The following is a 26192-nucleotide window of genomic DNA, read 5'->3' on the forward strand; positions in this document are numbered from 1 at the left end:
CGAGTTCCCACGTGCAACACAATACTCCCAAAGTAAGGCTTCGCTTTTCGATCTTGGTGTCAACTGTTATTTACAGAGCGATCGCATAACACCTCGACTACTTGTTGCTCACGAATTTGCATTAATTGCAACGTAAACACAACATGGCGCGACTCGCTGTAATTAGTGGAAAGGCATGGGGCTCAAGACTCATCGCTGGAAAAAATGTAACATCTTTATAATCGAACCGTGGCCGAAGAAATAAAAACTGTTCGAGTCTCGGTTAGCACAGCACGTCTCATTTTCTATCATGGGCTCTTGATTACTTCCACTGTGGGGTTCGACTCGAAGAAGGTAGAGAGAGCGGTCTGCTCACTCAATCACCTCAGGTAAACTTTTTATTCGGGGTTATTAACATATTTTGTAAGCTCTTTATTATGAAACGCGCTGTGCGTGCTTCAGGTACTACGATTAGCCTTTAGCTTCATAAAAGATATCATGATTCGACGGAGATTACAAGACTATATTGCTGTAAATCAGTCGTTTGGAAACGTGGACGATGATATTATAGGGAATTAATTATATTTTAAACGAAAGAAAACGTTAAACATCAAAATCAGCTCTTTATTATTCGACGGTGTGTTACAGAATGCCCCCAAAAACTAAAACTAAACAGTTTTAAATGCAGAAGTGTGATAATTATGACATTTACGACCCAGCTGGGGTTCGATAGTTCATCACCCCAGCTGCATGCTCTTGACTTCGTCGGGGTTAAAATAAAATCCCACGCATTAACTCAAGTTCATAAAAATGTTGACGATATAAAAAATATAAATTCTAAACATTAACTTAAGCACATAAAATATTGTCGATAAATTATACAAAATTTAACAATTAATCCGAATACATGAAATTTTGACGACACGGCCAATCCTGCATGGAGCTCGCCCTCGAGTTCCTTCACAATTGATCGGTACCTGTAATTACAATACAATGAGCAACACACATTTACTACCAGTGTCATGTCAGACTTTCTTTTATTTCTACTTTGATTTCTATGAAACCAACGTAATATCCAATAATGTAACAATCACTCATTATGCCGACCTTGATATCGAACTACCAATGTGACATTCAAACAAAGCAATAAAAAAAACAATTTTCGGTGTGCCAACTTTGATATCTGCGTACCAATGTGACATCAAATAACATCTTTTCGTGTGCCAACTTTGATATCTGAGTATCAACGTGACATCAAACAACATCTTTTCGTGTGCCAACTTTGATATCTGAGTACCAACGTGACATCAATCAACATCTTTTGGTGTGCCGACTTTGACATCTGAGTGCCAATGTGACATCATCCGAACATCAGTAATAATAAATACCGTATCCTCTTCTTCAACCACCTTTTAAGGTGCTCCGTCGCGGCTGAGGTACACCTCAACAAGGGTGAGATCCGGTTCAAAAGGTACCTCCCAGGCGACTTTACTCCTAACAACTTCATAAGGGCCTTTACAACGGAGTGCCAACTTGTGTCGCCTGTTGACCACTCTCTTCAGAGCCACTAGGTCTGCAACCACGAAGATAGGGCCAGCTTAGCGCCCTTTTCTTGTCTTGCAGCATTCCTGACTAGTGATTTTGCTACTCCTTCGCGCATGATCCTCCTGTTGGGTGGTGTTTCTTTTACTGCCAAACCATTCAACGCTCAATTGTTGGAACGTTTTCGACCAAACAACCGCTGCAGTGGTGCAGACCCCCTGGATTTCGGCATCGTCGTGTTTGAGACAAGCTGGATCTTCCAGAGTCCCTCGGACCAGGTACATGGACCATCTCTGCACTCTACTCGCAGCACGTCTGCAATGGTGGACATGTAGTACTCCACTTGCTCATTCGCGCGATGTTCATGTGGTGCAACGAGGTGAAGGTTAATTCTAAATTCCTATAACAATCGTTTAGCAGATTAACAAAAAGCATTTATCGGTGATCAACCTCTTGGTCGTTCGGAACAAAGAAATAGTTTTAAATCAAATTTTCCCCTTTGGTAAACGGGTGGAGCATTAGTTAACCCAAAAGGCATTTTTAAAGATTTCATCTGAGTTCCCTGAGTAGTAATAAATAGGTTTTCTTTTTTTTTTTTAATTCAGTCTTTTTTTTAATCGGGATTTGATGGAACCCACTTGTCATGTGTAAAGAGCTAAACAACTTGTTGCCTTGCAATCAATCGATTTGATTCTCAATTTGAGGCATTAGGTAAAACTGATCCTTTACTGTAATCGATTTAATGCGCGATAATCTACGCACATTCTGGAAGAACCATTCCCTTTTTTTTTTATTAATAAAATCGGACTTGCGTACGGTGAGCAAGAGTGTCAAACTATTCCCCTTTGAGATAAATCATCAATAATTCCACGAGACTTTGCCTTCTTGCGTTCGAAATACGGTAACACCTGACCTAACGAGAACATTAGTCGTCAAACAAATTTTAAATTCACCCAATGTGACAGTCGAACAAGCGGTACTGGTGGTAAAAAGTGACTGAATCTCAAAAATTGAATCTTTTAGCGATTTCGGTGCGTTTTCAGGTAAATACTGCTCATTATTATTGTTGCTTTTATTCAATTGCGGTTCCTTGTATTTGCCTAAATTCATTATACCGGGTAATTTGTTTTGAAATAATCTAACTTCTTTATTAGGCTTACAATGAAATGAAATTAACTCCTTAGCCCAAATGTCGGTACATGTTAACAAGGGTCGATCCGTCATTTTAGGAATAATATAAAAATCCACTTCGACTTCCGGAAATTACTACAGAACGTAATCTTTTCCGTAATTTTTACCTCCGAACTAATTGAATAATTAATGGTTTTTGCGGGTACAAAACAACTCCGGGGTTGCAGCTGCAACCTTCGCACAACCGCACCGCCGACAAGTGACAGATCAGTTCCGGTATCAATAAGATAAGAACATCAACCGGTACTCCGCGAATGATGACAGTCAAACAGTCCGGAGACCTCCCGGAGCACAAGAACTTTACAGATTTTTCGTTTCTGCGACTACAGTGTTCGGCCTTTGCCGAGTACATGTCTCAAATGTCCGCGAAGACCACAATTAAAATAACATTTTTGCTGTTTTCTCGACGTGAACCGATCATGGGGTGCTGACGCGTTTGTTTCGATAAACACGTGCGCCGACAGAAGTTTTCCCGAAATAATCAAATTCACAAAAAGTAAAATAAGGTCTGACACTGATTATTTTTGAGCCTGTGTCACCCCATCTCGTGTTTTATTGCATTCAATACCCCGTCAATTAGCATTTACAAGTTCCAACTCGGTTATATTTTTATTTAACGGGTTAAAATGAGCCAATTTCGTCCTGGCATCTGGCATACCTATTGTTATGATGTAGTACTGCTAGCCAAACACCCTCCTTTTAGCAGGTAGTTTAGGGCATATTTAAGAGGACGCCATCGCCACCACGGTGGTCGAAACAGTTCGTCTTATCGTCTTCTGAAAACTAGTCACGAACGTTGTACTTTTTAATTGTAAATAAAATGATTAAGGACGACCTTTAGTATTATTACACATTCGACGACAGGTAGCCCAAAAGAAAGTGTAGCAAAGTACCGACAAAATCGGGCTACACAACACAATCATACGAGATACGAGGGAAAAGTACTGGACTTACTGTACATTCAGATTCCATTTCAAACCTTATTCCAAAGTCGATTCGCCTCAAAAAGAACAACATAGTTCGATAATAAAATTCGACCATTTCCTGTCCGAAATCTTCCACCTTTTGAACCATTCCAAGGCCTCTCCAACAAGATAGGGCGACACCCGGTGTATTGTCTCGTACTCGTCCCAGCCGTACATCTTTTTCGCTCTTTCATTGTCGGTGATCCAGTCCCTGGCATTTTCCTCTTCTGGATTAAATATGGACAGTCGGATGCTCTCGTGTCCACGGGTATGGCTTCGCGTGGTAGCAGTTTGTCCGCGAATTTCGTCCCCAGAATTCATCCAAAACTCTGACGTAGTCGAAGAATCTGAAGTCGCATTGAAAGGCGCGAGCCTCAAACATTGCGATGTATTTTTCTTTATCACAATCACAACCACAACAGTTTTTCGCACAACACTCGAACGATCCCACTTCTGATATAGGGAATTAATTATATTTTAAACGAAAGAAAACGTTAAACATCAAAATCAGCTCTTTATTATTCGACGGTGTGTTACAGAATGCCCCCAAAAACTAAAACTAAACAGTTTTAAATGCAGAAGTGTGATAATTATGACATTTACGACCCAGCTGGGGTTCGATAGTTCATCACCCCAGCTGCATGCTCTTGACTTCGTCGGGGTTAAAATAAAATCCCACGCATTAACTCAAGTTCATAAAAATGTTGACGATATAAAAAATATAAATTCTAAACATTAACTTAAGCACATAAAATATTGTCGATAAATTATACAAAATTTAACAATTAATCCGAATACATGAAATTTTGACGACAATATTTACTCGTCGTAAAATGCCCCACGATAATTACAGCATGCGCACCAGCTCCATTACTCGCCCTCTTAACTTGTATCATTGTCATTACTCAAAACCGGTCTTACCTACGTCTATCGATAATTTAATTACTGTCATCCTTCCTATCTACAGCCGTCCCCGGGAGCGATGAATTAATAACAATTAAAACCTGAACGATAAACTATATTAACTCGAAGAAAAAACCAATCCGACTTATCTAGATACACTTCGTCTAGTTTGCACAATGCGAACTTGAGATAAAAACGGATCATTGACCAGTAATAGTATGCAGAAAAAGTGTTATAAACTACCAAATAGTTGACTTCCCCTCCGTGTCAATTCCGATAATCGTCAAAAGCTCACAATTAATTTTCCAGGTCCGAGCAATATTTTTGTGGGGTATATGAAATTAAAATGGCTCTTTTTAATTAAAAAGATAAAAGTGATAGCTACTCCTTCGGGCTTTTTCACTTGGACGAGTAAAGAAGTATCTAATTTCCGGTTTGAGAGTTGGAAATGAAACTCGAACGGCACTAGTCTTTTGTAAATAATAAATTGAATATTAAATAAAAACCAGGAGTGGCTATGATGTTGCGGCGAATAAACAATGAATTTATATTCTGATAGTCGTGTTAATTGAGACATTAAGTCCACTGGAATATTATCGACGGATTAGAAACTTGAAACATCACGATTGAGTTCGGTTTGATCACGTTTCGATTTTGGTAAAAACTGGTTTAATTCGCTCCGTTCGAACACAAATTGGGAACAACAATGGGTAGACAGTTTTATATGATCCTGTTTTTGTTAAATTGCCAAGTCAGGAATGGTAATTAACGTGGTGATGAATGATGTTTGAGAAGTGAAATAATAGGATGTACGTAATATCTTGGAGGAGTATTAACACTTTTGTTCTTCGGTATGGGTCATGGAAGGTCTAAAAACGCGCATTAGTTGTCAATGTCCATTATACAGGTGTTCCAACGCTTCGAGGAACCAAGATAATGGCTTCATTATTGTGAAGTTATCAAAAAATCTAATTGCACATTATTATAGACGGTCATTATTTATTAGTTTTTACAACAAACTTGTTTGTATCTTTGAACGCATCAAAAAAATATTGAACTCCATAAATTTTGGCCAGAACCAAACTAAAAGTACCACTTGTTTATTTATTTTGTCCAAAAACTTGTTATTGTTGGCTGACGCAGACCAAAATATACTAGGTTTAAATATTCCAGCTCAATAAAATTTTATTGCTGTCCACAAACGAGGAATATTAACATAGAACAACAAAAGAGATCGTTATGAGTATTAATGTCTTCGACTTGTCATATATAAATAGATAGATAAATCAATTTGGTGGAAAATGTAAGCTATTTTTGAATACTGAACATCAATGATTTAGAAAATTGGATAACGAATCTAATAATTTATGAAATGAAAAATTGTAAAGAATCCATGACATTACCAGCTGAGTATATTCAAATTGAATCTTGCTAATGTCAAAGTGACGTGTGAGGTTATGCTTGATAATTAATTGTTTAGGTAAAAGAGATTCGGAATGCGAACAGGAATTTGAGAAGCTTCAAGAATATTTTTCAAAATTCAAAGGAATTGTAAATACTGAAACCAAAGAACAAATGCTGAGCTACTCGTTCGATTATTTGAATGCATGAAGGCTAATAATAATTTGAACGTCATAATTGTCAATTTTGAAGCGTGATTTTTTAAGATCAAGCCCTACCTTCCCGGAAACGATAAATTTTGGTTTTAACATAAATACCCTTAAAACTAGATGGAAATGATAAATCTGGAGATCTAAGTGGCTACAAGATGAGATGGTTTCCTAATATGCGATTTGGACACCTATTGCTGAGATATTCTTACATTAAAACGATATTGTGAGCATCTTGGTGCAACCTGATTTTACCAAATCATGGTCATAGAAGGTGGCCGTAGAAGGTTATGCCGACCATGTAATGGAGATGTTCACCCGTTGATAAAAACAATACATATTTTCGTCATTTTCATTAGTTTCATAAAACTCCACGTCATGAAATATTTCAAGAATTTTTCTTCGCTTGTTCGATCGGTAACCATTTTTTTCCAAAATTCTTCTTACATTCTCACCACCCAAATCTACGTCTTAAATTCTAGGATTTTCATTTACCGCTGCTAATACCATTATCTCCTTCACTTTCCTCTCTTAAGCGGGGATAAATTGTTTTTAGAGTGCCAAGGGGAAAGTCTACTTGGATATGTTGCTCCAAATAAATCTTTTATAGCGCGAAATGAATTTCGGCCACCTCATAAATATCCTTTTTGAAATAATGATGTATTTTGTATTTTTTACGAAATTATCTCATCAAATGGCAAATACAAAAAGATGGAAGTTCAATATCTTTTTGTTGCAATAGTGCATCGCTCACGCTCGTCCTTGCATGTTTTTTGGTCTCAGTAGCGTGCCCCAATTTGTAGGTATATCCTGTCACTCGTGAATAAATGAGCTATCCAACAGTGAAAGTTCCGTCAAAATCAATTCAGAATTTAAGGCTACAGAGGTGTACAAACTTACAAAGAAACATACGTTGCACCCAAACGCATGCTGTTCGGTTGTCTTGTAATAACAAATAATCGAATTTGTTGCATGGCATTAATAATTAAAATAAAAAATTAATTCTTTTATGCCAACTAGACCAATGAACCAGAGGAAATTATAAATTTGTTGTTATTTCAAGTTTCAATTTTCCAAACCAATAATTTAACAATTCGGCTACAAATGCGTTATTTTAATTAACAATATGTTTGGAAACATTTACAAAAAAAATAGTACTTGATAGAGCTTGTAATTGCTGCAATTATTTAAACGAAAGTGTGATTGCAAATAAATTTCTCGTTTAGTTTAATTAATCAAATGATTGAAGCAATTGAGTTACTACAGAACTGTGCAACCAATTCATTCCTCGAAAATATTTAGTTTGCTTATGATTGATTTTGTACATACTTACTTTGTGATTTGGTTAATTATTAAAAAGTACTGCAAAATAATTTCTATAAAAGCGCATAAATAAATCAATAGAAAAAAATGTATTTTGGTTCGTGATGATCATATTTTATTCAGCTAGTACCTATTGCACTAACTAGTGAATTATTGCAAACCGAGTCGACTCTGGTGCAACAATATTTGCATTGTTACCGCCTATTCGACCACATTCAAATCAATATCTTGAATTGCTAACCACGGCGGTAATTTATTATAAACAATCGCATCACAGGACACGATATTTCACTTTACATCCTTCTAATTGAATATTTATTCGGATCATTAGATGGTTGGGGTACGTTGGCGTGATTGATACATTATTCGTCGCGCCACAATTATTACACTTTATTGTCAAGAACAAATTTGATGACAGTGCATTTGCGTTTCATTGTTAGTTACATAGTGCATTTACAATGAAGTGTTAATATTTAATGGTCAGTGTATTTCCCGTGGGGGTCATGCTTACATTTCACATGTAAATTTTACGATTTAAAACATCATATTTGATGGCGCTGTATGGGGACTCTATACGACTGGAAATTATCAAACGCTTCACGAAATTTCACCTTTTGATAATTTTGTTTATTCGCGTGCATTGTTGTGCTTTATAAAAGAGCAAAATGCAACGGTTCGTTATGACCGACGTGAATTACTAATTCCAGGTATTATCACTTCAATTAAACAAACTGCAACGAGATGAATCAGTAAGCGTACCTGCTGCCGTTGCTGCTACAGTTAAAACAAACGTAATAAAGCGGTAATCTGTCCTATTTATACTAAAATACCGTCTCGTTATTTGTGTTTGGTGATATTTTATTGCCCCTGCTAACGTTTACTATTAAACGTCTGGAAAGGCACATGTCGTTCTGTTATTATTAATAAACTTGTGCTCGGCTTGCAATTTTGGGTGGAACAGACGAATTAATTTGCGTCCTGCCTGGGGGCACACCATTTTGCAATTAATCGCTTCTCTTTCAGCTTACCTAAATCTACCTGTACGGATGTATTGGCTTGGTGCATTTTTAACACCACTACAAACAGCAAGAGTCTAGATCCGAGCAACGCATCTATCAAAGAAAAGGAGTTGCTAGTTTGCAATTCATATGTAAAATGTGCTTGATAGCAGCTAGTACGTATATCAACAGATATTTATACGTCGCAGTGCGCCATTTATATAACTTACAGCACCAAGGAATGAACGGAAAAAGCTGAAATATGGATGCTCCTTCAGATTTTATGTGGTCGACTTGGATCGTCTAAACTGCAATGGCAATAAACCAAACACTAAATAAATATCGGTGGCTCATTTGACTCGCAGACGTTGAAGGAAATTGCTAAACATTGGTGAGGTTGTTAGCTTTAACTAACTAGTTTGATGTACCCACAGTTGGTTGCAAAAAAAAACGGGAATTGTCAGAATAAAATTAACACATTTTTACAATTTTTTGTATGTGAATACTTCTTACGAGGGGTTAGAAATGTTAGAATTATGGTCAAAATTCAATGAAAATTTAAAAAATTATTTGATAAGTACTGTAAAGTAAACAATTAATTAACAAATGGGCAAAACCAAATTTACATTAGGTTTGGTAATTGTTCATTTTAACTACTTCTGGAATTTTCGCGTTTTTTCTGGCTAGACAGCCTCAGGACGTCCTCCTACATCGTTTCCCACTAGTCAAACCTTGTGCAAATGAAAATTTTCCTTACCCTTTAGTTATACCCACTAGTCAAACCTTGTCCAAATGAAAATTTTCCTTACCCTTTAGTTATACATACTAAGACTTGGCGCGACCTTGAAACACAACAAGAGAGAAAAAAAAGGCATTTGCACAAGGTTTGAATGGTGGGACACGATCTAGGAGGACGCCCTGAAGCTGTCTAGCCAGAAAAAACGCGAAAATTCCAGAAGTAGTTAAAGTGAACAATTACCAGTCAATTTTTTAATGGTCACCTGAACCAGGCAAAATTTGTTGAGATGTGATTTGATTTTAATAATCTGTTATAATTTTTTAACTTTAAATCGCATTAGCCCCTGGTTTTTAGGCAAACATCAATTTACCTTCAGTATAGTACAGTTACGCTATGTAGGTACTGTGGGAGGCAAATTTCACAGCCGACCATGATGCAAGAAAGATGTTTATTTATGTTTGCCACACGTGGGGCTCGGATATTTAAGAATTTGATTGTATGTCCAATACATCCCATTGGAACAGTCACCGAGATTTCTTTATTCTGGAAAAATCGTCGTCGGAATCAGGAAAGTACAATTAAAAATAATTAATACAACTTTGAACTGCACAGTGGAGTCATAATTTGAGAGGCTGCTGGTGAAAATGTGTTCATTAACGTTCGTTTGCTCTTCACTGGTTCATTATTAAGAAATAATGTAAGAGCGTCTGTTAAATTGTCGCGTTAAAAAATTAAGCTTTTGCTTAATAATTAAGCGTGCAATTTGGATTCTTTTATTGGAAGTAAACAGTTAACGTTTCTCTGCTTTTCCTGTGATTAATATGTAATGGGTTTATAGCCGACCGGGTCGTGAAAGTTTCTCAAAACGTTAAATTATTACGCCGGCAATGACCGACCATAAACCATTTCCAAATGTCAAGTGGCACACTAAAAATTTGTTTCATAATGACTGCGCTAAGGACATTTTACAGCACACTGCTTTGTCAAATTTATGGCCCCCAAACGGTTGTCATTTAAGGGATGGTTTGTCGAAACATGTTTCCCGGAATCGGTCGTCCATTTAATTTTTGACAATCACAAGAAATATGCACGATGAAACAAAAGAACCACTTGTATTCACGACGGAACTGTAAGAATATCCAATTACAAGAATTTTCTGTATTTTCTCCGGCTAATAATCGCAGGTGCAGTAAATAACTCATAAACGGGAATGAAATTTAAATGCGACTACCGTGTAGAGTTGCAATAAGAAAAATAGGTAAATATATTGACGTGGCTACCGGTCTCGGCTATAAAACTGGTCATAAAATCAAGAACACAAAGTGGAAGAGCTGTCTGTTTTACAAAACAACTTCAATTTCCAAACACAACCTCGAGAGGGGGCTATAAAATAATAAATTTCAAATATTGTAAATAAATCAACTGTTTCGTTCCGGTAGCACTTGTGATTTCACCTGCATTTAAAAACGTCTTAAAATTTAGTGCCCTCGACAAGAGGTCATTTATTGTCAAGGTTCTTCAAGTATACAAGAGGCGTCGCTGTCTCATTTTTGCAGGGCGACCTCCAGGGAAGTTTAGGGCTCGTCTAACCCTCTCAGTTACATCCAAATTAAAGGGTTAGTCTGACGGCGGCTTTACATTCTAATCTTGGCCGTCAAAGCCATCGACAATACTCGACGCGAACTAGCTCTTTGCTCTATGCAGATCTGGCACGGGGTAATATTAATTTGAACGCTTAGTTAGTTCGATAATCACTTACCGGTAGCGCATCACACGTCTCGATGGGTAGGGGGTCTTCCGTGCAGTACATGGGGTCGGAGGGCTGGAGGATGGGCGGCCTGGGCGGCGGTGGAAGCAGGAATTCCGGAGGCGGCCCGGGACAATCGCATTCAGCTGCCGCTTCCATGCCCCACATGGCCTCGAGACCTGGCGGTGGATCGTCTCCGTATTCTCCAGGCCTTTCCATAGACCTCACCCGATTACTGGAAAACAAATTACGGACACGTCAAAAGGCGACTCGAAACTTGATACTCGGCTAAATCGAAAAGCAACGATGGATAAATCACCGAACAAACACGGTCGCGCTCACGCATCCACTTTATTTGTTCACGTTGTTAAATGCGTCAAAAACGATACAATTAACATAAAATGGAGTCATTCATTTCTGATGTGCCGCTTACAAATTATTCTCGTACATAGTTTAGGAATTTCGTTGCATTTGATCGGTAAGTCGACCAGGAAGAATCTGACGAACACTCGAATAAATTTTCTTTATCTAGAATCTAGATCGGAAAACAGTACTTGACAATGCACATGCAACTTATCTATGTCTATGCAAAAGTAGTGCAGATTTTCAAATATAAATTTATTATGCATAATCAGACAGTTTAAAAGACAAATATATCACATTTTTTCATCTTCAACATTAATATAGGTGCGTGCGAGGATATCCCGACGAATTTTATGCCTAAAGATAAAAGTTATTTATTAAGTGAGTATGATATACTGCACATAGGCTACAATAAATTGTCTTTAATTTTAAAGTCGTAAACAATAACGAGGTCTTTAAAATGTTGTGTTTATATGCTATTATTCAGCCGAATTATTTTCCAATGTTTATTGTTACACTGTTTGTATTCTTTTATTGTTGCTTATCACGGTTGGAATTATTAATCTGTTGTGTAAACTTATTTATACGTAAGTACCATCGGTGGACATTAAAAGCTGGGACATCCAAAAAATTTTCATTGTGATTAACCGTTGTCACATTGACATCACTCTCTTGTAAAATTAAAATAATGTCCAATTTGTCAAAAACAAACTATCCAAAAAAATCGTTTCTGTGAATAATTACCAATTATTTAATTGGGAACACAAACAATATCATTCAATATGAAACAAACTGAACTTTAACTTGATGGTTTTGAGGACAAATAAACGTCATTAACCCCGTCATAATTTTTATAACCTTTTCGTAAAAAACCAAATTTAACCGATACAAATTTTGTAATTTTTGACTTTATAGGTACATTTGTGATCTTGTCCCAGCTTTGAATGTCCACCGATGGTACATGAAATCAGTTTAATATAGGGCGGCTAAAAAGTTGCTTTTGGATTTACAATGCATGTCTTAGAGTTGGCAAAGAAATTTTTCGATTTCATCTAAAAGATGTCACTTTTCTACCGTAAAAATTATTAAAGTCGAGTTTACTATTATTCATCCACTAAATAAAAAGTGCGGTTGGCAAAATTACTTTGTAGTAGGTACTTTCTGCTTTATTTGGTTGGCGACTTTATCTTTGTTGATATTCAATTTTTATATTTTTGATAGTTATTCCAATTACATTTACCTACTCTAATGAAGTATTGTTGCATTTAATATACATATTTTTCCGCTTTCATGTCCACGGTTTCATCTGACTTTTTCTGACAATTTGACAGATTTGTTCCCAAAACACAACTTACACTACTAAATTTTGTAAAATTTACACTAAGGAGTGGACAAATTGTAACGACTCCTGATACATACATATTGTAAAAAATACATTTTTATTGTTAATTGTTAAATCATTACAGACTAAGAAATCTGAGGCATTAATAAAAATGATGATAATTTTTTGGCACATTTTGTAGATTTTTATGTGCAAAAATGTCATCAAAAGTTTTTGGCATTTAAGAATTTTGTTTTTGCAAAAATTAAGTTGAAAAACAACACGTACCCAGTTTTATGGGAAATGATCGCTCAGTTACGTATTTCTTGTCCACAGTTTAATAAAAAGTTAAGAACATGACATGGGATTAAAACATTTTGCGTAGAGTATTAAGAAGGTTATGTCTGTACATTTTCAACTTTATTAGGAAACTAATTTTTCCGAAAAAAAAAATAAACGCAAAGAACTGCAACGCTTGATAGATTGACATAGCGGCAACGTTGCATTAGTGACAGTAGTTAGAAAATCTTCACTTTGCTCATAGTAAAGAGCGATCAAATTAATTTGTAATCGAGTTATCCATGAATCTGAAATCGTATGTCGTTACTTGACCTCCACGCTCCAATAAACACATCTTGAAAAACCAGGTTAGATCTGGACATCACAAAAGACATACGGATTCAAATCCATGGATGACTTTCATGTTTTTTTGGGCTAGATTTGGCATATTTTCTTCCACATTTTTATCAATTTAAACTCATAGGTTTGTGTCCATTAACAATGAATCTGCACGGAAAAATTACACAAATTTAATGAAAACATGGGCAACGCCAACTGACAAATGTAATGAAACGCTGCCACTTCTGAAGGAGTTCGAAAACCTACATTTCATTTATACTTTTGACAAGTATCACCACTTTTCCTAATTTATATAATAGTAATTTGACGTATTCTTGGGATATTTTTAATGTAAATATGTAGTAAATAAATTTTGATTTAAAAACATTTTCACAACATCATCTTATATTTCTGTAAGTGTAAGTTTATAGGTACTCGACGCCCAAAAGTTAATCTCTGTGTATAAGAATATTAATAATTAAATTAAAATACTTTAATTTATTGAAGCAAATCTATTTACTTATGAACAGGTAATTGTTAGTGAGATAATTTGCAACGCTGTCGACACAGCCCTGTGCACAGCCTCAAACTCCCATTTTGTTGTAGTTCTCATTTAGTAATAGTTAGTGTACCTTGTAAGCCAGTCCTAGACTGTGAAACAATTTTTTTATATAATGTGGTTACAATTAACCTCAAACTATACACAAGACATTTGTGTACATTCCAGCCAACATTTGCAAAGACTTGTCAGATTTAAACCTTCTCAATAAAAGTGCGACAACTGTCAAATAAAATCGGGAACACTCTCTACTAACAGTGGAGCATGTTATAATGAGAATTTTTTGGACACACTCTGCAACTAGTCTTTTTTCACTGCAACAAAATTAACCAACCCCACGTTTCAATTTCCCTTTCTCGACATTCAAATAAAACCAAAGAAAACTTTAAGAAACGTAGTATGTATTGTTTATTAATTGACTAATTTTAATCCACCAACACTCATTTTGTCAACTCCTCTTTTAGTTTGTATTTATTATCTAAACCTTGACTTGGACCCTGAAATAGTTTCTGAATTTTCTCGTTACAAAATAAATAAATTCCGTGTTTGTTTTAGTGGAGGTTAAGGGGTTGTAAAATATAAAAACTGTGGTTATAGCTTGATAATAACACCACTGTATGATGTAATATAAAGATTAACTGCGATGAATACTTAATTAAAAACATTCTGCACGTGATTAGTTATACGACGGTTTAGCTTTACTCCTACACGTCGACAGTGGCGTTTTGTTTATGAAAACGTTTCACCCAATAAAATAAATGACCGAGGTAAAATGTAATTGATTTAAGTAATGAAAGAATAACAATCTTGGGTTCGTTATACAGCAATTACTTACATAATTTAGAGCTTAGATTTTAGATTAATATCTACCTACGCACTACATACATCTTGTGCCAATTATTGTAAACATAACGTTGCACGGCTGTACGTCAAGTTAACTTAGATAATTATGTTTAGAGATAATAAACTGCAATTCGACTCAATAATCAAACAGATCTCACTAAATCAATACGAAATTTGTACGCCTGTAGATGACATCGTTCATTAGTGTAAGATAATTAAACACCCTCCACGTTACACTAAGCTGTTAGTAACATGTAGAGATGTGAAGCATTTTGCAATTATATTAATCACTTTTATAAAACTATCAACGTTGGTGTACCTTGAAGTGTTAATAATAAATTAAACATGCGACGTCACGACCACTAACTTGGGTAAATAATATTTTAACTACACTCCACAATTCCTCAAATTATCCGCTCACAAACATTTTCACAACAAAGATGTTTTCATTCATTTTAAATATTTTTTACATATTTACCTCTTACTCACAACAAATAAAACGGAAATCGACGATACCGCTATTTATTTAGAGGCAATTCACGCTCCAGTTTTTGACGCAACTAATTCTGATGACCCGGTATCGCAAATGATAAAGAGATTAAAATGTGTCGATAAGGTAAAATAGATAGTTAATTAGAAAATACTGCACAGAAAAATAGTGGAACGTTACTCATGGCATTGCGATAGAGTTACTTTCAATAGGTGGCGCCATCGGTGGCGCTTCCCCGCGAAACATCTTTATATTGTCTACAACATTTGGAGAAACTGAACTGAACTGTGAATATGAAGTTAGTTTAATTTGAAGTTTAACTAAAAAGTTGTCATTTTTCGACGGTAAGTTGTGTGGTTTAAGGTTTGTCCGGAAGTGGCCACTGAGGCAAATAAAATTTGAACACCCCACAAATGGTAAATCAAAAATAACGTAAAGGTTTAGGCTCTAATTGAAGAATTGTTTGCAACTTCTGACTAAGTCGGGAAATGGAAGCACTTCACACACACCTTCGTAAGCCTTCGACTTCACCTGAGCTAGTTTGTCGGTTTTCATTTTACTCCACTTTTAATTCCCGTGAACTGAACATCACCACAAGGCGCTCAAAACATCAAACAAAATCCCGTTTTGAACGGTCGCAACGCAACTCCTCGTTGAAATTCTTCGTAAAAACTATCGCAACTCTTCTATAATCCCATTCGGCCAAGAACCCGCAAGTTCGACGACAAGCGTCGCACACAGAGGAGGCAGAAGAAACGCACGCACCTCTACCTTCTACTCCCGAAAATAAACTGCCGTAAACTACATGCTGAACTTATTTCAAACAGCTGCATGCTTTCCACTTGTGACTTCAGACACCCCTCCACGAGACACTGACCAATCACGTGGCGGTGTGGTAGGGATGCTGAAGAATTACCAGAAGGGGGGATAATAATATCATTATTTTCTAATTTACAGTTGGCCATGTTTATGTACAGGTACCATCGGTTCAAAATCAAGTTTTAGATGGGAGTTTGTGCGGACGTGGTGAAGGTCGGTGGACTGTTTAGAAAAGGGAAATCGGTTTTACTTTTCGACGAGCTGTGCCGGCGGATTCCTTTGTGCAGCGATTAGAGTTTTACAATAAATTTGATGATAAAGTAGATAAAAGCGATTCCGTCGTCACATTGTCAATAAATTACTCAGAGGATGTTTTCCTATTGAATCGTCTAAAAATCATTTTGCTTTTGCAATAATCCGGAGGACAAAAAAGACAGTTTCTTTCGATGGTTTCTTGAAATTATTGAAACATCCGTGGAGAATCTCGGCTAAATAAAAGAGTTGTTCTCACGATGGATCACATTGTTTCATTACACACTTGGCTGACTTACAATTATCCTTTCGGTTGTATAAAAATTGTTATTTCATTTTAATCTACAATTCTGCATTGTAAAAACATTGTACACTGAACATTTGTTATTGGTCGTAAATATACTGCTACTATCCAGAATTACAAGTCAATTCGATTTTAGTAAATTTAAATACCTAAACTCGGTACAGGTTGCAAAGACACACTTGTCATTTGCAACAGCATTTTTTTCATATTTCTGAACCAAATAAAGGCACAAAGGGACCAGAAAATCATAGTTTGGGTTGAATATTTTCCATATAAGTACAGTTTTAAAGTAATTTCAAATGACTAATGCCATAAAAGTGCTGTTGCAAATGACAAGTGTGTCTTTGCAACCTGTACCGAGTTTAAGCATTTATGGTGAAAATAAATTCACAATTTTTTTTTTGAAAGCAGTACAGAATCTTAATAAGATCAATGAGATTAATGCATCATGAGAAATATGTTAAAAAATACATTTCCCTTCGTTTTGAAGCAATGTTAAATATCAAAAAAGATTTCGACAATTGTCTTTTTTTACAGACTAACAATTTTAAAGAATTATGATTCTGTTTGTAATTACATATTTAATGTGTCACTTCCAGTATTTCCAAAAAATGACTTTGTATCGAGTTTACATGAAAAACTTATACCTACAGGGTCTTCATAAATGATTGTCGGGTCAAGGCAGCTTTGGGAAAAATATTATTGTGCCGCCTTTTTGAAACAGATGCCTAATTTAAATCAGTATTATCGGTCACTTTTAACAGTGACGTTTTATTCGCGCTTCATACCAATTCCTTAATCTGTGTGGCGGTATGAGTTTTCCCCTGTTAATGGTGTTGATATCTAGATATTAAATACATATACCGGGTGATCAAGAAGAACTGTTTAAGTTGGCAATACAATTAAGAAATTTTTTTAATTGTGTTATTTATAACACTGCAACTGGATAATGTTTTGTTGGTTTATTTGACAAATATCTGATATAGGTATAGCGTTAACAACGACAAGTCTGCAACAACCGGAAGTTACTCCTGTTATACGATTTAAAATACGATCCAGTGTTACCAACTTAAACAGTCCTTCTTGATCACCCCGTATTAATGTCAGTGGGAGCAAAACATTGTTGAAACTTGTCTCTGGTTAAAAGCCAACAACCCGACCTGAAAATGTGACATTCAGTGTCGAAGTTATTCTCAGCACATTCAAAATTTGATAAGTTTTTATAGCAAGCTGGACCAGACAATAATTTATACAGGGTGATTCATCTTTTACTGCCGGTGGCAAAATTGACCTTAAAAATTATGATTTCACTTTCATATTTTGCAGCCCTAATTTATTATCCACAAGGCACATAATATCAAAAAATGGAATTTATAAGTTAATTAGGTATGTCAAATTTTGGCATTTTCTCAATTATTAATTGTTTAATTTATTCAATCTTGTGGCATATGTACACTCAGGTATTTTCACACAATTTTACCATGTTAAATCAATTTTGGCATATAGTATTATTGAAATAAACGCATTTTGATATTCAAATTTGTATTTGCTTCATGATTTACGACATAATGTCCCAATATCTTAACAATAAGGTATTTATTGCCACAGCAGTGGGTCCTTTACAAATTTTATCGTAAATTCACCTAAGCAGGTCAGTGTTACAGGGTAGTCATTGTTAAGGAAAATTTACAACCCTAAAAGCCAACAACTACCAATAAAAGCAATTTTTCCATTAAAATCGATATAATTCAAAAACTATCAAAGATTTTTCGAAACGGGTTGCAGATATTGATTTTATACGTGATTAGCCACATTCTGATGCAAAAATTTAAACATGAAATTTTTTTTAAAAACAGTTTTTTATAAATATCTGCTCATAGAAAAAAATTTTTTTGAAATCAATTACACCGGCTGAAAGTAAATTTTTCGACAAATTAAATCTGTAAATTTCATAATTTTTTCTCAATTCTTAAGGATCATTTTGCCACCGGCGGTAAAAGATGAATCACCCTGTAGATTCCCTGAGTGAAATGACAGTTCAGAATGTGAAAAAAACGGTGTAAATAATAAAGACAATGAACCAGCAACTAGCACCTCTTTTTTTAATGGTTTAAATAGGGTACTAAGTAAGTTTTTAATTTTTTGTTAACTAAATTTTGTCCTTTTCACAGGACATGCGTCAATTTGCCAAAATTAAACTGCCGCTTCAGAGGTGCCAACTTATATGGTCTTCAAGTTACTATATAAAATTAAAAGGATGTTTATTGTTTAACCAACATGTCAACAGGTGGTGGATGTAGGCATGTGATTAAGTGATAATTAGATTAAGTTATTATTTGAAATTTGTTTAACGTTTGGCAACAGAATATAATGCAAAAATTAAGTTCCCAAACGTGTCTTCGAGAAAAAAAATCACGATTAGGTATACCTGGTGCAGCAAGTTTTACTTTCTCCTCCAAAATCATAATATTAAACACATCATTTATTTGTTAGTATTATTAAATGAGTTTCTGATCTCTACATGTATTTACATATTTACCAAATTAGAGGAAACAATATAAATTACCAGTAGATTTGAATAAAATCCACTTTTGCATTATAAAATGAAATATGGTTTTTATTTATGATCTGCGTAATTGAAGAGTCGTAAATTATGCGACAATGGGAGCAGGTAGTGGTACCCTGGAATCGGGCCGGCTCGGTTCACATTTTTAATGAATTCTGTAAATATGAACCTTAAAGGTAGATGATCCTTTTATTGGTAAATTATACCATTTTGTCATAAATCATTTGAACGATCATTTAATGAACCAATTAAATTTTTGTTGCTGAATCAAAGCCTACTAGACGAAAATCCACCTTGCTGCAAATTTAATACATACATAAATAAAAAAAAATCTCCTGCCATATGAAGTAAGGAAAACCTACAAAAATTATTGTGGCATGTGTAACAATTTTGGTTCATTTCGTATAATCAGAAATAGTGACTTTGGGGATGGAAGTAAAACACACCCAATATAAGTATTTATTTATTTATTTATGTTAAAAATTGCAGCTTTTACGCAAAAACAACATTATGCACCTACTTTAAGTTTTCTTGGAAATAATCTCCTAAGCTTTTATATCAGTTACCTAGCGCTACCCAATTACAAGAAAAATAAATGTTGTTTATTACAACAATTCTGAAAAGAGCGCTGCCTGGATGATTAAAATTCCTCCGTTCTAACTCACCCATCCACATAATCATTCACCGTTGCCGCGACTGTTTGTGAAGATTAAATTAACTTAATAATTTAATCTTAAGTCTATCTTAAATCCGACTAAATAACACTAAAGTAGCGTCTCATTTGCATTTCCCTGTGAAAGTTTCCAACTTCCCGATAGTTTCCGCATCTAATATCTGGCGAGGAGGATATCTCTACCTAACAGAACAAATTTATTTTGATAAATAACATTTCTACAAGCAAAATTAAAAATAAATTAATCATATGATCTAAATCATTTTATCTTGTTGGACACAACATCATAAAACCTCTTCACTTGCAACAAACCACTTGCACTCTACTTACAATTAAAACTGTAGGTACTAGATGATTTTTGTAAACATTCATATTGTCGAATTGAAAATTTTTATAGCCGTCCATGAAAACATATTTTTGACCTTTCGATATCTTTTATTTAATAACTCGAGCTGCGTCACATTTTGGGATCCAATTTGACCCTCCCAATTAGGACCACCTGCCATACTTGGAACACTTAGGATTGAGATTGCGTGCTGTTAATTCAGATTTTTATACGAAAAAAATCACTTACATTTTCCATCGCAAATTTGTTGCAAAGTACGTATAATTTGTCCGGGCCTTCTCAAAATTGGCATTTTGGAACGAGACGATTTAACTTATTGTTTCCTCTGTGCCGGTGAAAATGAGGCAAACTGGCAATGTTTAGTGTTTAGGTGAGTTTATTTATTAGACTGATTGGTAGTAAAAGTCGTAATTAACTACCAATTTATTTACTTAAACGTTAAAAACGGTCCGGTTTATTTGTCTAAATCGATTAGGAGTAATTTTATTTTTAAGCAATTCGGTGAATTTCCGTGCGGTTGTGGAATTGGAACGGGGTGATGCGCTCGTGCTGCACCAGCGCCTAGAGAGCAATTAAATCGTAATAAATTCAATATGAACCCTTTCAGCGAGGAGAGTTTCTCCTAGGAATTCATTATACAATTTTCAGCTTCTAAAACAAACCGATGCAATAAATTAAAGGAGGTAATTGTTTGCCCTATCACTTCAAGTTGAATATATTAGCGGAGACCAAGCAGTTAATTGCCGACCTTCCTATCTGCTTCCATTTATTTAATTCGTGCACTAACGCCAAAACTAACAATACCAAATGGGTTTACTGTGTCAGTGGAAGTCGTGAAAGGCTAATAAAAGTGGGCGGATGATTTTAATATTATCTACAGGTGCATCGCATAAAGGAGCCTCGGATTTGAATGCGCGGCCACGAGCCCGACTTTAAAAATCCTTTGTCCGTCGTCCACGTTCATTTGGTTTTGAGACACGTCCCAGTCATAATAAGTGCAATTTGAAATTTACGGTATTTCAGTTTTACGCCGGTGGGCTTCGCCGCCGCCTCCTCTACGGATACTTGGGGGCATGTGACGCGTCGTTCACGAGTTACCGCAAACTTTTTGTCGCGGAGCACCGCCACGAATACAAATTTTCGTTTGGGGCGGCCGAAATGCATTTCGAATGGCCTGTGCACATCGCGTTTTTTAATGGGGATGCATTCACCGCTTCTCCTGCACGTTTCATTATTGCACTTTCGGCGACGCGACCCACGTGACGAGCGTTCGTTTTATACTCCTTGGATCTCGTTTACATAAATCGGCCACATTTGAGACGGCTAATTAGGCGATTAAGCAGATGTGCCAACGAAGAGGCTTTAGAATTCCGTAAAGGCGAATAAAACTATTATCGTTTACATTAATTATCTGAGGTTGGGATCAAAAACGCATATTTCTTAAGAAGAAAAATAAATTAGGGAAAGGATGTCCACCTTTCTGCAAACAACATCGAACACTTCTGTTTAAATTACTAAAGACATTACTCAGCATTTCAGGTGCCGCATTTGCTTTGGCATTTTCAATCACTTGTAAGAGTTCTTGCAAATTGTTAATGAGATCTCTAAAACTACTTTTTTTAAAGGGGGAACACAATCCTACACTTATCAATTGGCCTGGAAAGAACTCCTCTAAAATTAATTTTGTTCGTGCCGCGTGAGCTGTAGTTGAATCTTGTTGGAAACAGCCGTTTGTTAGTTCCGCATCATCCAGTTGGTTTATAAAGGGTTCGAGAAGGAGTCTTTGGTATCTTCGAGTGTCAATAGTTTCGTTAAAGACGATTGGGATAATAATTCGCCTTCGGGACGTTACAATCCAAACATCATCCAAACACTGGGGATTATAATTTTGGGAGTTAACGAAACTAGAATAGTGAAACCAAGCTTCATCAGAAGGATTAGTTATGTCATTAGCATTACTAAGCAAATTGTTGATGTACCAATGGCAAAATTGGATTTGTGAAAAAGAATCAGGAGGTAGGTAGTACTTAGTTGTTGAACTAAGGAATATTTGTAATTTCTCAAGGATTTCTGAAGGATTCATTGGGACACGAATTGGGACATCATAAAATGAAGGAATGTATTTTTTTAAAGCAAATTTTTCTTAAGGATTCATAGGGACATCATAAAATGAAGGGAATTAGTTAATTAGCTAGTTTTGCATCAAAGAAAGGCATAACGGGGGATCTTTTCTACAGCTGAGTACTGTCCAAGACATTACACCACTCGACTATTATTCAATAATTTGCACTGCAGAGACTAGCTGCTGTCCTACAGGTCAGTTTGCATTAATTATTATCTGCGGTTAGGCTCAAAAACGCAGGAAATTACGAATCCTTAGCAATTCTAGTTTCATATTCATCTGTACGAAAACTTTTGCAAAAGTATACGTTTCCAATTTTCATTTTCCAGCTTTTCGTAATCTCTCTATGCCATTGCTTTGAAGTACTCCTTCAGTTCAAAGGCGACGTTAAATATAAACTAAGGTAGCTAATGTTTTATTTTTTGTTGCTGCAGAATAAGGTTATCCGGAATGCTGCTTGATGCCGCTTTATGTGTCGAGCAACGTCTTGCTGTTTTAATAAATGCGGAGTTTAATATCTGGAGCTTATTCAAGAACTCCAGACGACATTCTAAAAAGTTCCCAGAGCTTCGCCGTAGTCTAACTTTACCGGACTGTTAAAAACTGATTTGTATTTTTATATCTAATTACAGGAAATTAACTAAAATGTCAGCACCACCTAATTACGAAATCAAGAAATGGTCGTCTCGCCGGCGATGTTAATTAATTTTAAACTCGACGAATATTAAATTGCCACGTAGAGTAATGTACGTAACGTATTTTTTTTTTATAAATTCTATTATGTAAACGTTAGTTAGTAGAATACATAAACTAAGTAAGAAATTAAATACATTATTATTGTGCCCCCTATCTAAAAATGCCACGAGCCGTCATTGATTTTTTAAAAATATTTTCGCAATTTTCAAACTGTTGTTTGTTTTGGATTGTTGCGATGAGATAGTTATCAAATCAATGTTGCACATTTAGATATTTTGTGTAGTACATCCGCAACTGGCAGCACTTTGAAGTATGAACTTCATCTACATATATTTTTTTTTACTAATTTTCAAAGACGCCGTAAAGTTGGCGTTAACAAACGTTGTAACTATTTGTCTTTTCGTGGTGATAAACCATGAAATAACGGTAATAACATCCAGCGTGTAATTAATGGTGAAAGTTTTTTAACAGTTCCCCCAAACTGCCTCTTCCGTTTGACGGCACGAGTTATCCATACAAATTTGGCCTGAGGATGAAGGGCTCTTCCGCGTAGTGACCTTTAGCAGCCGTTGGCCAGATGTTACCACTAATGAAAATATAATTCGGCCTCCGTCTCTACCTGAAAGAGAAGTTGCCGACCATAATGAACACATTACTTTAAATTGATACATCAACACATTTTTACGCTCCATGGATTTTCGTGTGCATTATGCAAGAAAGGTTTCGTTTTAATGGGAGCAATTAGTCGTGAAGAGGATGCGATCAGAGGCAAGTCAGTCTGGTAATTTTGTCCCTTTGATAAGTTTAAAGGACCGTTTTGCTCCGACCGACATGCTAATCACTGGGCGGTCCATCCCCTAATTATTTAGGACAGTTTCTGAATCTTGTCGTGTTTTAATCAAGGACCTTCGGATCCACCGGCCGTGAAACTCGAACGCATCATTTTTGAAAACTAAAATTTACATCTTCGTCGCGTCGGCTTCTGTTTCGTCTTGAAGGTGAAGATTAAATAAGAGAAAACATTTTGCCCTACAATGGGTTATTAACTTATTAGATCTAGGAACAGCTCAGCGGTCCGCTTCCCGTTGCACAAAGCTCTGAACCCCTCAATTAATTAACAATAGCAAGAAAAGGCAGCTACAATGCTTCCTAAAAGATTAGGGATTGAAGCCAATTTGGAGTTGTCAGTTTTTCTACCCTCGCTTCAGGTATATTAGAGGTAAACTTCGACAGACAGTCGATAACATCTTACTACGCTTTACAGCTGACAGACGTGATAATTGGCGTGAACCGAACACATAAAAAGAAATCACGAGCAAAACAAAAATATGTTTATAACGTAACAGATGGTTTAACAAATGGATGATAACTTAACTAACGTCGCACTAGGGAGAAGGTTTCTTTTAGCCAACTGTTGATTTCCACACCGTTTAAAGGGTTCTTATGGCTAACGTGACCCGGGAAATAAGCATCACAGTGTTAATTGTTCCGTTATTATGAGCTTAAAATATAAATAGGCAATAAACATGCTCACAGGCAAACATTTAACCGTCACGAAATTGGCAACTTTCGTTATTTATAAGGATTATGCGTAATTTTTACGGATTTTTATATCTAGTAATGGTAATTCCTTTGAAAACGAATACGACCTCTCTTTACACGACATCCAAGTCGGAAGTTTTTCAAACGACGTTATGGGATCACAGATAACACTGAAATGTAATGAACAAATGAAGCTTAAGTATTGATGTTATACAACAGATCGCTCATCCAAACACTGACTATTATATTGTAGACACAGTTCAATAAATAACAACTAAGTCATAAAAATCTGATCAATAGTGTTCTGAAAATCTGTACGGATCCATGTTAACTAAGTGATAAACCATGGAGGAGGCATCAATGTCTTTTGTTCAGTTGAATGAACCGTTGTGTAGTGTTATGTATCCGTTAGTTTAGGGAAAAAACTGTTTTGTAAAAACAATGAAGCACAAAAAAAAAACAGTAACACTTCGTCACAAATTGGAGGTTAAACTTGACCACTGTGACAGCTGACAGCTGCAAGGTTTCGTAAGCTACAACATATGGGAAACAAACAAAATTTGTGACAAAGCAGTCTTGACCAGATTTTGATTTGGAGAACCGGATACTATTATACAAAGTGTCTATAAAAGAACGTATAAAAATCCTGTGAAATTCGAATAAGTATTTTAGATTTTTGCTGCTCTCTGTATATTGTGGTATCAAATAGAAAAACAGAAGTTATGTAGGTATAGAAGTCCATTAATGACAGGTTTTTAATAGACTGTTGTAAGATGAACAGTAATTAAAATATGTATAGAAACATACAAGCAAAACAACTACGACGTCGAACTCACAACTGGCGCTAAGATTTAATAATTGGACATTTGACTGTTGACATCTGATTCGACGGCTTCAACGGCTCAACATAGTTCGACACAATAAAATTATAGAGCTTCACAATTCCACAGGACTCTTGATATATGTACGTTCTTTTATAGACACTTTGTACTACATAGTTAACAGTACATTTTTGGTATGATGTGTGTTAATAATATGTTAATAGTGTTCTATAAGTTATTATAAAAGTAGTTATGAAAAAGAAAAGAAAACTCCGAAAAAATAAAAATTTAAAGGCAATGGCAATTATTTATTGAAGAAAATTAAAAAAAAATAGAAAAAGAAATAATGACAGAAAGTTTTTTTGAGTTATTTATTCAGAGATCAGCACGTGAATGAGTGAAATTAACATAAACATAAATTAAAGTTTACGTTTCAGAATTAATTGTGAAAAAAAAAACTGCACAGCACCATCCCTGGCGGGGATCGAACCCACGACCTTTGGATTAGAAGTCCAACGCGCTATCCTCTGCGCCACAGGGACTGTTGGTTATAAAATTTTCTTGGAAAAAATCACAGCAAGAATAAAAGATTACTCTTGATAACTCGGTAATAAATATTTTTGAAAGTTTCTTGACATTCAAAAAGTTTTATAGACTATATATAAATACTTTTGTAGCTATAAATGATCTGGTGCGACAAATTTAAGTTCCACCGGCAAAATCACGAATTCCATACAAAGAGTAAACCGACTTACATTAGCGAAAAAACATTGTCCTTCTTTTTTCTGTCCGAGACTGTATATTAATACATTTTAACCAAGATGAATTCTAATCTAGTATTTGATTCAGCAATAAAAATT

At 35.6% G+C, this 26192-nt stretch overlaps 1 protein-coding gene, 2 long non-coding RNA genes and 1 other non-coding gene across 11 annotated transcripts in view; 1 reads left to right on the forward strand and 3 right to left on the reverse strand.

Annotated features, from left to right (window-relative positions):
- Nucleotides 1–26192, reverse strand: part of pxb — a 173087-nt gene that overhangs the window by 27725 nt on the left and 119170 nt on the right. For 2 of the 6 annotated variants that reach the window (XM_069037454.1, XM_069037452.1), the window contains one exon: nt 11010–11232. In XM_069037454.1, the coding sequence (XP_068893555.1) occupies nt 11010–11216 (207 nt within the window). In that variant the 5' untranslated portion in view covers nt 11217–11232. The other 4 variants (XM_069037455.1, XM_069037450.1, XM_069037451.1 and 1 more) reach the window with 4 other exon arrangements.
- On the reverse strand, nt 590–9244 carry LOC138122996 (uncharacterized). Its single transcript, XR_011156680.1, has 2 exons — nt 1368–9244; nt 590–956 (listed from the first exon to the last, which is right to left on the reverse strand). It is a non-coding gene; the product is annotated as an uncharacterized lncRNA (long non-coding RNA).
- Nucleotides 15404–23100, forward strand: LOC138122995 (uncharacterized). Of its 3 annotated transcripts, XR_011156679.1 has the most exons (5): nt 15404–15535; nt 21683–21723; nt 21777–22167; nt 22217–22467; nt 22906–23100. It is a non-coding gene; the product is annotated as an uncharacterized lncRNA (long non-coding RNA). The 3 variants fall into 3 exon arrangements; XR_011156678.1 differs by lacking the exon at nt 15404–15535 and having other exon boundaries at nt 19839–21723; nt 22708–23100; XR_011156677.1 differs by lacking the exon at nt 15404–15535 and having other exon boundaries at nt 19839–21723.
- On the reverse strand, nt 25802–25874 carry TRNAR-UCU (transfer RNA arginine (anticodon UCU)). Its single transcript has one exon. It is a non-coding gene; the product is annotated as a tRNA-Arg (tRNA).

This window comes from Tenebrio molitor, chromosome 2, assembly GCF_963966145.1.
Source record: "Tenebrio molitor chromosome 2, icTenMoli1.1, whole genome shotgun sequence".
In the NCBI taxonomy this organism is placed as follows: Eukaryota; Metazoa; Arthropoda; class Insecta; order Coleoptera; family Tenebrionidae; genus Tenebrio; species Tenebrio molitor.